This window comes from Anomaloglossus baeobatrachus, chromosome 10, assembly GCF_048569485.1.
Source record: "Anomaloglossus baeobatrachus isolate aAnoBae1 chromosome 10, aAnoBae1.hap1, whole genome shotgun sequence".
NCBI classification, from domain to species: domain Eukaryota; kingdom Metazoa; phylum Chordata; class Amphibia; order Anura; family Aromobatidae; genus Anomaloglossus; species Anomaloglossus baeobatrachus.
Window position 1 is genome coordinate 11882728 of NC_134362.1, and position 12319 is coordinate 11895046.

At 50.6% G+C, this 12319-nt stretch overlaps 1 protein-coding gene across 27 annotated transcripts in view; it reads right to left on the minus strand.

Moving 5' to 3' along the window:
- Positions 1–12319, minus strand: part of MADD (MAP kinase activating death domain) — a 111296-nt gene that overhangs the window by 36547 nt on the left and 62430 nt on the right. For 18 of the 27 annotated variants that reach the window (XM_075325917.1, XM_075325912.1, XM_075325918.1 and 15 more), the window contains 5 exons: positions 11080–11160; positions 10821–10979; positions 3579–3684; positions 3296–3358; positions 232–352 (listed from right to left, as the gene is read on the minus strand). In XM_075325917.1, coding sequence (XP_075182032.1) covers positions 232–352; positions 3296–3358; positions 3579–3684; positions 10821–10979; positions 11080–11160 — 530 coding nt within the window. The remainder of the gene's footprint in view (positions 1–231; positions 353–3295; positions 3359–3578; positions 3685–10820; positions 10980–11079; positions 11161–12319) is intronic. The other 9 variants (XM_075325919.1, XM_075325923.1, XM_075325909.1 and 6 more) reach the window with 2 other exon arrangements.

Sequence of the window (12319 nt, forward strand, 5' to 3'; positions counted from 1 at the left end):
CTCAGAAGCTCATGATGGCGGGAAGCCTTTAATTGTGCACCCCCAGAGAATAGTGACAGTGCTACGATAGGAATGACGGCAAGGAGATAATGCAATCATATTAGTTATTTCTGCAGCGATATCACCAGCACCTTCCAGGCTGCACACAGGGACCTCGTCCTTCCATCATTGACGGATCCCGGGGCCCCAGAACAATCCCCTCTGACAAGCCCCCCAGCGCAGAAGTCTCACCTGTCAATCATTTCCTGAGGGCCTTGGTCCATGCCCATCCCCTCTCTCTCCAGCATCACAGCATCCAGAAAAGCATCTTCCCAAAACTGCATTTGGTCCCAGAGGGTGGAACGTTCCTTACCTAAAACATGAGCACAATTTATGATAAGAAGTATTTACTGGGTAAGTAATGGTTACTTTTCATATTATACCACTTCCTGCGATGGTTCTGGACAGCCCGATACATGACATGCACACACTGATTGACAACCATACAACATGCACAAACACGTCACATGCAAATAACGCACCAACCAAAAAGAAAGACCCTGCCTGTATAGAGATAACACTAATGTACTGTAGCTCAGAGCTGAACTCAGATTTCTGCTGGGAAGGGATGTGACCATCTAAATCAGGGTCTCACAAGGTGCGGATGCAGCCCCTGAGGTTGCTTTATGTGGGCTGCAGACACCAAAGACCCTTGACGATTGCAGCGAGTCCAGTCCAGGGGGCCGCCGATGTCAGTGCTTTACTTCAGTTGAATGAGTGTCCTTAGACGCACAATCAACTGAAATGCATTGCCGGGGGTGCGCAGAGACGAGCTACCTGCACAGCTACACAACGGCAGCTGCTGGCCAATTAGAAGCCAGCAGCTGGTATCAGACGCAAATATAGTTAAACACTTTGGCACCAGGACTGGGACAGAGCAGCGCTCTTAATCCCCCACCCCGACGTGCAGCAGCATGATGAGGTAATCACACTACGCTGTGACCTCATCACAATGGTCCTATCACCGGCGCTGAAGCGCAGAGGAGGAAATGACACGTCCGAAACTGTAAACACTCCAAGAGATGACAAAAATTTAATTTCCTATTGTGGTGGGAGGGGGTGTTGTGGTTAATATGAGGCCACACTGAGGCAATGATTGTGAAGGAGGCACGGAATACAGAGGGGCAGTGTGGGGGGGATATTATACAGAGGGGCAGTGTGGGGGGGATATTATACAGAGGGGCAGTGTGGGGGGGTATTATACAGAAGGGCAATGTGGGGGGAATATCATACAGAGGGGCAGTGTGGGGGGGAGATTATACAGAGGGGCAGTATGGGGGGGATATTATACAGAGGGGCAGTGTAGGGGGGATATTATACAGTGGGGCAGTGTGGGGGCATATACAGTGTGGGGGAGGATTTTTTATGCAGAAAGCACAGTAAGAGCAATTATTTAATCAGGGTTGCGGTATGTGAGATATCTTTATCATTATTATTGTTGGGATGTGCTGCTGAAAACGAAGAAGTCTGCAGGGACGAGATTTGGGCATGAATTCTAATCATGGCGTCTATACAATGTGGAGACAAAAACAAAACTACTCCAAATCAGAGATGTCTATAAAAGGTACCTGGATGCAAATAATTATTTGTGATGCTGATTACTTATTAGTACTGTGGTTCCTCTGTGGTCCACTGTCGGATTATGCCTGGTAACAACAACTCCCAGTATCTCCTTACCATTATTAAGAAAATACTGGGAGTTGCAGGTTTACATTAAACAAGTGTATATGGGGCTGACCTGAAACTGCAAAACTGTTCTAAGCTTGGTGATGTATAAATGTACTGACTGTGGTTCTTTTGCTTTGTTTCTGTACTGACTCTGGTGCTGTATACATGTACTGATTGTTGTTCTGGTGCAGTATACATGTACTGATTGTTGTTCTGGTGCTGTATACATGTACTGTTGGTAGTTCTGGCACTGTATACATATACAGACGATTGTTTTTGAGCATGTAGCAATCCACACTGTGCTTAATGTTCAGACTGGAAAACCCTCAAAATGTATGTCTTGAGATTATGAAAAGCATTTATTGGAGTTTCTCCTCTAAAAACTCAGTTTAAGTTTGGGTGTATTCACATTGATTTTTTTGGAGCAGAAACTCTCAAAAATCCTTCTCAAACACTCAAAACTTGGTTCTGCAGATGTATTCATGTACTTAACCCTTTAGATTTTTTTGCTGCCCTTGGGATTGATTCAGTATGAGAATGTAGCTCTTGGACCAAAAAATATTGCACACCTCTGCTCTATGGTATTTGCTAGAAATGGAAAGTGAACATCACCGCAGCAGATAACCTTACTGCTCGCTCCTCACCCAGATCAGTTTACTGCTAATACAAAACCAGTTATCCGCGTTCTCCTAATGAATAATGCATCTGGCTCCGGACGTCTCACCAGGCTACCAGTGATCAGTGTCCCACGACAAATTTGCATCCAGTACATCCTTTGCTGGATGCTCGGACAGTGGTTTTTCCGCTATTGGGGGATCCGGCTATCATTCTTTATAGGTGATTGTCACTGTTCCGCGCTGTTGAAGACCCTTCGTCTTGTACAGAGCCCTGCTGTATCCCATGTGTATATGCTATATCTTTCCTTACGTCCTATCCCTGCCGTTCGATGACGCCAATCATCCTCAATACAGAAGTGACGAAGAGATTCCTGAAGCATGAAAACCATCCTGGACTAGAAGATCTTTATTTGAGATGTCTAGCGGGTTTGATTACATGAGACTTGTGTATGTGACCGGCTTTCTTGACGTTGCGATGCAGCATCTTCAGCTGTACAATGCGTGTGCAGCAATAGTTAATAAGCGACCGCAGCCTATTGCTCACCAGACGGATACTTGGCATCTTTAGCAGCTGGACACCGTCCATCCTCTCGGTTACAGGATTATTTTTTTTTTTCATGGTTCAGCACATTGGGGGACAGAGTTCAGGATTTCTGTGTCCCCCAATGACGAAAAGAGCAACAAGCCGTAAATGACCGTACTAAGAAATCAAACATAGCCCCCACTCTGCAATCGTAGCCAGTCATCTCAGACACCCATCGCATGTAGTTCACCATCATAAATGCACCCGCTATAGACAAAGAAGTGTTCAATATAGAAATATACAGCCGGGTCTGATGAAGGTATGTATCTATACTACAGCAATAAATGCAAAAACTAGGAATGGGAGGAGGGGAAACGAAAAAAGTGTAGGGAGGGAGGAAGGATCACAAGCACACGGGCATGCCGGGGTATCGGGCGGGACGAATTACTCAGAGAGAAGGTCTCCATCGCTGCATCCTCCAGCTGGTCCCAGACTGAACCTTTATCTCTTCCTGTACAAAGGAGTCAGTGCAGAGTGTAATGCAGCGTGGGAAGAAGAAAGAAGAGCAACGAAGGGTTAAAGAGCAATGTTACACCTGGGAAGAATCAATAATCAGTACGAACGAGGAGGCCGGAGACACAAAGGCTGAGGAGGCCCAGACTGACCAGATCTGTGCTGCAGCTGGTGACCATTGATGTAACAAAGTGTTTATTATTAACTAGAAATCTTACCCAAAAGGCCTTCATACAGGTAAATGCGCTGACTGATGTCCTGCGGGGGACGTCCCGGGCTGACGCTGCCGTCCCTCTCCCCAGGACGCAGCATCTGCGGCTTCCCCTGTGGAGCAAAAATCAGGAAAAATTATATGTAGAGATCTCCGTGCACAAAGTATCACGTGACTGCTGCTCGCGTCTTAAAGGGAATTTCCACCTTCACGGTATTGATTTAACGTTTATCTAAATTCAAACCTTTAAACAAAATGAAGGGAATTTTGTTTACTTACCGTAAATTCCTTTTCTTCTAGCTCCAATTGGGAGACCCAGACAATTGGGTGTATAGCTACTGCCTCCGGAGGCCGCACAAAGTATTACACTAAAAGTGTAAAGCCCCTCCCCTTCAGCCTATACACCCCCCGTGGGATCACGGGCTCCCCAGTTTTGGTGCAAAAGCAAGAAGGAGGAAAAAATTATAAATTGGTTTAAAGTAAATTCAATCCGAAGGAATATCGGAGAACTGAAACCATTCAACATGAACAACATGTGTACACAAAAAAACAGGGGCGGGTGCTGGGTCTCCCAATTGGAGCTAGAAGAAAAGGAATTTACGGTAAGTAACAAAATTCCCTTCTTTGTCGCTCCATTGGGAGACCCAGACAATTGGGACGTCCAAAAGCAGTCCCTGGGTGGGTAAATAATACCTCCTAATAGAGCCTCAACCGGCTCCGTCCTACAGGTGGGCAACCGCCGCCTGAAGAACTCGCCTACCTAGGCTGGCATCTGCCGAAGCACAGGTATGCACCTGATAGTGCTTCGTGAAAGTGTGCAGGCTCGACCAGGTAGCCGCCTGACACACCTGCTGAGCCGTAGCCTGGTGCCGCAAAGCCCAGGACGCTCCCACGGCCCTGGTAGAATGGGCCTTCAGCCCTGAGGGAACCGGAAGCCCCGAGGAACGATAAGCCTCGAGAATTGGTTCCTTGATCCACCGAGCCAGGGTTGATCTGGAAGCTTGTGTCCCTTTACGCTGGCCAGCGACAAGGACAAAGAGTGCATCCGAGCGGCGCAGAGGCGCCGTACGAGAAATGTAGAGTCTGAGTGCTCTCACCAGATCTAACAAGTGCAAATCCTTTTCACATTGGTGAACTGGATGAGGACAAAAAGAGGGTAAGGAGATATCCTGATTGAGATGAAAGGGGGATACCACCTTAGGGAGAAAGTCCGGAACCGGACGCAGAACCACCTTGTCCTGGTGAAACACCAGGAAGGGGGCTTTGCATGAGAGCGCTGCCAGCTCAGACACTCTCCGAAGTGATGTGACTGCTACTAGGAAAACCACCTTCTGCGAAAGGCGCGCGAGAGAGATATCCCTCATCGGCTCGAACGGTGGTTTCTGAAGAACCATCAGCACCCTGTTCAGATCCCAGGGTTCTAACGGACGCTTGTAAGGGGGGACGATGTGACAAACCCCCCTGCAGGAACTTGCGTACCTGTGGAAGCCTGGCTAGGCGCTTCTGGAAAAACACAGAGAGCGCTGAGACTTGTCCCTTAAGGGAGCCGAGCGACAAACCCTTTACCAATCCGGATTGAAGGAAGGAAAGAAAAGTGGGCAAGGCAAATGGCGCGGCGGCAGTCGGCCCTGATCTTACGTAACACTCTGGGCAACAGTGCCAGAGGAGGGAACACATAAGGGAGTTGAAACTGCGACCAATCCTGAACTAAGGCGTCTGCCGCCAGAGCTCTGATCTTGAGACCGTGCCATGAATGCCGGGACCTTGTTGTTGTGCCGGGACGCCATTAGGTCGACGTCCGGCATTCCCCAGCGGCAACAGATCTCCTGAAACACGTCCGGGTGAAGGGACCATTCCCCTGCGTCCATGCCCTGGCGACTGAGAAAGTCTGCTTCCCAGTTTTCTACGCCCGGGATGTGAACTGCGGATATGGTGGAGGCTGTGGCTTCCACCCACAGCAGAATCCGCCGAACTTCCTGGAAGGCTTGCCGACTGCGTGTCCCGCCTTGGTGGTTGATGTATGCCACCGCTGTGGAGTTGTCCGACTGAATTCTGATCTGCTTGCCTTCCAGCCACGGCTGGAACGCCTTTAGGGCAAGATACACTGCCCTTATCTCCAGAACATTGATCTGAAGGGAGGACTCTGAGTCCAAGTCCCCTGAGCCCTGTGGTGGAGAAAGACCGCTCCCCACCCTGACAGGCTCGCATCCGTCGTGACCACCGCCCAGGATGGGAGCAGGAAGGATTTCCCCTTCGACAGAGAAGTGGGGATGAGCCACCACTGAAGGGAAGCTTTGGCTGCCCGAGAAAGGGAGACGTTCCTGTCGAGGGACGTCGGCTTCCCGTCCCATTTGCGGAGAATGTCCCATTGAAGTGGGCGCAGATGAAACTGCGCAAAAGGAACTGCCTCCATTGCTGCTACCATCTTCCCTAGGAAGTGCATGAGGCGCCTCAGGGGGTGTGACTGACCATGAAGGAGAGATTGCACCCCTGTCTGTAGTGATCGCTGTTTGTTCAGCGGAAGCTTCACTATCGCTGAGAGGGTATGAAACTCCATGCCAAGATATGTCAGTGATTGGGTCGGGGTCAGATTTGACTTTGGAAAATGGATGATCCACCCGAAACTCTGGAGAGTTTCCAGAGCAATGTTCAGGCTGTGTTGGCATGCCCCCTGAGAGGGTGCCTTGACAAGTAGATCGTCTAAGTAAGGGATCACCGAGTGTCCCTGAGAGTGGAGGATTGCCACAACTGTTGCCATGACCTTGGTGAAGACCCGTGGGGCTGTCGCCAGGCCAAAAGGCAGTGCCACGAACTGAAGGTGTTCGTCCCCTATGGCGAAGCGCAGGAAGCGCTGATGCTCTGGTGCAATCGGTACGTGGAGATAAGCATCTTTGATGTCTATTGATGCCAGGAAATCTCCTTGGGACATTGAGGCGATGACGGAGCGGAGCGATTCCATCCGGAACCGCCTGGTTTTCACATGCTTGTTGAGCAGTTTTAGGTCCAGAACGGGACGGAAGGATCCGTCCTTTTTTGGCACCACGAACAAGTTGGAGTAAAAACCGTGACCCCGTTGCTGAAGAGGAACAGGGATCACCACTCCTTCCGCCTTCAGGGTGCCCACCGCCTGCATAAGAGCCTCGGCTCTGTCGGGGGGCGGAGATGTTCTGAATAAACGTATCGGAGGACGAGAGGTGAACTCTATCCTGTAACCGTGAGAAAGAATGTCTCTCACCCATCGGTCTTTTACTTGTGGCAGCCAGGTGTCGCAAAAGCGGGAGAGCCTGCCACCGACCGAGGATGCGGTTTGAGGAGGCCGAAAGTCATGAGGAGGCCGCTTTGGGAGCGGTTCCTCCGGCGGTCTTTTTAGGACGTGACTTAGACCGCCATGCATCGGAGTTCCTCTGACCTTTCTGAGTCCTTTTGGACGAGGAAAATTGAGACCTGCCCGCGGTCCGAAAGGACCGAAACCTCGATTGTACCTTCCGTGGTTGAGGTCTGTTTGGTTTGGACTGGGGTAAGGATGAATCCTTTCCCTTGGATTGTTTAATGATTTCATCCAATCGCTCACCAAACAAGCGGTCGCCAGACAATGGCAAACCGGTTAAGAACTTTTTGGAAGCAGAGTCTGCCTTCCATTCACGTAGCCACATGGCCCTGCGGAGTACCACCGAATTGGCGGATGCCACCGCCGTACGGCTCGCAGAGTCCAGGATAGCATTAATGGCGTAGGACGCAAACGCCGACGCCTGATTGGTTAAGGACACCACTTGCGGGGCAGATGTACGTGTCACTGTATTAATCTGCGCCTGACAAGCTGAGATAGCTTGGAGCGCCCATACGGCTGCGAATGCTGGAACAAAAGACGCGCCTATAGCTTCACAGATGGATTTCAACCATAGTTCCATCTGTCTGTCCGTGGCATCTTTGAGTGAAGCCCCATCTTCCACTGCAACTATGGATCTAGCCGCCAGTCTGGAGATTGGAGGATCCACCTTAGGACACCGAGTCCAGCCCTTAACAACCTCGGGGTGGAAGGGATAACGTGTGTCCTTAAGGCGCTTGGAAAAACGCTTGTCTGGACAGTCTCGGTTTTTCTGGACTGCCTCTCTGAAGTCAGAGTGATCCAGAAACATATTTAATGTACGCTTTGGAAACCTGATACGGAATTTCTCCTGAGAAGCAGACTCCTCAATTGGGGGAGCTGGTGGAGAAATATCCAACACCTGATTGATGGACGCTATAAGGTCATTCACTACTGCGTCACCTTCAGGTGTATCAAGGTTGAGAGCGGCCTCAGGATCAGAATCCTGATCTGATACCTCCGCTTCATCCTCCAGAGAGTCCTGCTGAGACCCTGAACAGTGTGATGAAGTGGAGGGAATTTCCCAGCGACCCCGCTTGGGCGGCCTGGGACTGCGGTCCGTGTCAGAGACCTCACCCTGTGACCTATGGGTCACTCCAGGAGCACTTTGCTGCTCCAATTGAGGGGGGCCAGGGGTCAAGGATTGGATAGAGCCCGGGGCCTGAATCACCGGTCTGGACTGCAATGCTTCCAGTATTTTAGCAGACCATTTATCCATACTCTCAGACAGTTTGTCAGCAAAGGCTGCAAACTCCGTCCCTGTCACCTGGACAGTGGTAGCAGGTGGTTCCACCTGGGCCACCAGTGGCAGAGGCTCCGGCTGAGTAAGTGCCACAGGGGCCGAGCATTGCACACAATGAGGGTCAGTGGAACCTGCCGGTAGTACAGCTGTACAAGAGGTACAGGTTGCAAAATACGCCCGTGCTGTGGCACCCTTGCTTTTTGCGGATGACATGTTGTCTCCTGTGAGAAGAACCAGGAGGGTATATAGCCAAAAATGAACAGAGCGACCGTACAGTGCAAATGTATAGCATATAAGCCTATATATATATATATATATATATATATATATATATATATATATATATATACACACTTCGGTACTCAGTGGGGCCAGCACCAGAGGTGCTGCTTACCGACCGCTGAGAGCGGTTGTGTGATCACCAGATTCCCTGCCTGGGTCTCCCTGTGTTGCCTCTCCTCTCCAGCGTCTGAATCGCTGACAGGAATGGCTGCCGGCGTTCTGTGGGGAGGAGGGGACCGTGGGCGTGCCCAAGAAAAGTGCGGGAATCTAGTGCCCCAGTGTACTGAGTGAGGAGGGAGGAGGATACAAATGTATGCTCCAGCCCTCGGCGCTGACGATCCGTGCAGCGTCCCGCCCTTCCCCTGACTGGCAGGCCTGTGGGCGGGAAGAAACGACACTAGGCCGCAGAAGCCGGGGACTAAAGTTATAAGCGCGGCCGGCAGTAAGCGTGGCCGCGCGGTAGTCCCCGGCGCACTAACACACCCAGCAGTGCTGGAAGGTGTCTGGCACAAGCGCTACATGTCCGGCGCACTAACACACCCAGCAGCGCTGGAAAGTGTCTGGCCCAAGCGCTCCATGCCCGGCGCACTAACACACCCAGCAGTGCTGGAAAGTGTCTGGCACAAGCGCTCCATGTCCGGCGCACTAACACACCCAGCAGCGCTGGAAAGTGTCTGGCCCAAGCGCTCCATGCCCGGCGCACTAACACACCCAGCAGTGCTGGAAAGTGTATGGCACAAGCGCTCCATGAGCGATAGTCCCCGGCGCACTAACACACCCAGCAGTGCTGCAATGTGTGTGGCACCAGCGCTCCATGCGCTGTCCCCACGGGGACACAGAGTACCTGACAGTAGCAGGGCCTTGTCCCTGACGATACCCGGCTCCTATCCAGCAGATTCCCAGGGGCTGCGGAGGGAGCACGGTCCCAGTGCCTGGAGACCGATTAGGATCCCACTTCACCCAGAGCCCATTAAGGGATGGGGAAGGAAAACAGCATGTGGGCTCCTGCCTATGTACCCGCAATGAGTACCTCAACCTTAACAAACACCGCCGACCAGAGTGGGGTGAGAAGGGAGCATGCTGGGGGCCCTGTTATGGGCCCTCTTTTCTTCCATCCGACCTAGTCAGCAGCTGCTGCTGACTAAGCTGTGGAGCTATGCGTGCATGTCTGCCTCCTTCGCACAAAGCATAAAAACTGAGGAGCCCGTGAGCACAGGGGGTGTATAGGCAGAAGGGGAGGGGCTTTACACTTTTGGTGTAATACTTTGTGTGGCCTCCGGAGGCATAGCCTATACACCCAATTGTCTGGGTCTCCCAATGGAGCGACAAAGAAATATTTATTTTCCAAAGCTGCATTTTGTGTCACATCCATTGTTTCTAGGATGGACGGATGGACACGAGCACAGCAGTGGCTGCACTTCAGCTTCCCGATCTCCGAGTCTAGCAGGGAGGATGGCCGGATCCATCAGTGGACAGAATGTTCAGGAGCTCACATCCACTTTACTACAACAGTTCAAAAGTGGCAGGTTTTGTGTGCACACCCCAAAAAATACAGTGGGAAAAATTGCACTCAAAACTGAAAACTAAAAAAGGGAAACAAAGCAGTAACACAGGCCTTCATCTCTGCTCCTTTATGAATCAAGAAAGAAAGCAAAGAAAGCGAAAGCAAAGAAAGCGAGCGAAGGCAAAGAGCAAGAGAGAGAAAGCAAAGAAAGAGAAAGCAAAGAAAGCGAAGGCAAAGAAAGAGAAAGCAAGCAAAGCAAGCAAAGAGAGAAGGCAAAGAGCGAGAAGGCAAAGAGCAAGAGAGAAGGCAAAGAGCAAAGAAAGCGAAAGCAAAGAAAGTGAAAGCAAAGAGAAAGAAATAGAAAACAGAGAGAGAAAGCAAGCAAAGAAAGCCGAGGCAAAGAGAGAGAGAAGGCAAAGAAAGCGAAAGCAAAGAAAGCGAAAGCAAAGAAAGCGAAAGCAAAGAAAGCGAAAGCAAAGAAAAAGAAAGCAAAGAGAAAGAAAGCTAAGAGAAAGAAAGCAAAGAGAAAGAAATAGAAAACAGAGAGAGAAAGAAAGCAAAGAAAGAGGAAAGAAAAAAAAAAAAAAAAAGGCTACTGAAATCCCCAGCAATCAGCGGATCTCACCAGGGAATACGTCTTTTTCCTGCAGCGCCTCTGCAGGGCAGATGTGGTATTACATGGTACTTATTTGAACTAATAGACGACCAGGTAATACCCGATGGTGACTATTTCTCCAGAGCGAGACTTTATTTTCTAGAGCAGATCTCCACACAAGGTAATAGAATATTTTCTGAGCAATTTAAAAAATGGAAATTAAGAAAATAAAAAAAAAAGCATGTATTATGAAGTACTTACAAATATGGCCCCGGAGAGGGAGTTCATCTGAATTTCGCTGTCAGATATGGCGCCCCTGGATCCGGAAAGCCGTCCTCCGCCGGGTCCTCCCAGTGTGTCCCCCGCATTGCTGCTCAGATCACTATCTGCTCCCAGAGTTTCCCCAGAGCTGTTACTAACCTACGAGAAAGGGTTAATGGGGCTGTAGTATGCAGTGTTTGGTTCTGGTCTTCGACAACCCGCTCCTGCCGTCTGCAGTCTGGAGAAGCGCAGATCCTACCACTGTGCTGATCTCAGAGTCCTGACTGCTGCTCCGGATGAGAATAGCGGGTCCTGAGCCGACACCGTCCAAATCACTCCGCTGCTCCCGCAGGCAAAAAGAGGGGGACACAAAAGAAACAAACAACCCATCTAATGAGACATCACGTCCTGACGAGAGCAATCCTAACGAGACCGCATGTACCCCCAAAACGGCAGTCCTAACGAGAGCACGCAATCCTAATGAGACCGCATATACCCCCAAAACTGCAGTCCTAACGAGAGCACGCAATCCTAATGAGACCGCATGTACCCCCAAAACTGCAGTCCTAACGAGAGCACGCAATCCTGAGACCGCATATACCCCCAAAACTGCAGTCCTAACGAGATCACGAAATCCTGAGACCGCATGTACCCCCAAAACTGCAGTCCTAACGAGAGCACGCAATCCTAATGAGACCGCATATACCCCCAAAACGGCAGTCCTAACGAGAGCACGCAATCCTGAGACCGCATGTACCCCCAAAACTGCAGTCCTAACGAGAGCACGCAATCCTAATGAGACCGCATGTACCCCCAAAACTGCAGTCCTAACGAGAGCACGAAATCCTGAGACCGCATGTACCCCCCAAAACTGCAGTCCTAACGAGAGCACGCAATCCTAACGAGACCGCATGTACCCCCAAAACTGCAGTCCTAATGAGAGCATGCAGTCCTAACGAGAGCATGAAATCCTGAGACCGCATGTACCCCCAAAACTGCAGTCCTAACGAGAGCACGAAATCCTGAGACCGCATGTACCCCCCAAAACTGCAGTCCTAACGAGAGCACGCAATCCTAACGAGACCGTATGTACCCCCAAAACTGCAGTCCTAACGAGAGCACGCAATCCTAACGAGACCGCATGTACCCCCAAAACTGCAGTCCTAATGAGAGCATGCAGTCCTAACGAGAGCATGAAATCCTGAGACTGCATGTACCCCCAAAACTGCAGTCCTGACAAGACCGCACGTACCCCCAAAACTGCAGTCATGACAAAACCGCATAGCTCTAATGAAACCGCATGTAGCCCAAAACTGCAGTCTCAACGAGAGCACGCAATCCTAACGAGACCACATGTACCCCCAAACCTGCAGTCCTAACAAGAGCATGTACCTCCAAACCTGCAATCCTAACGAGAGCACGCAAACTGCAGTCCTGCGAGACTGCACCTAACCCCAGACCACACGTTTCTAATGAGCCTGCATCCACCCGAGCCCGCA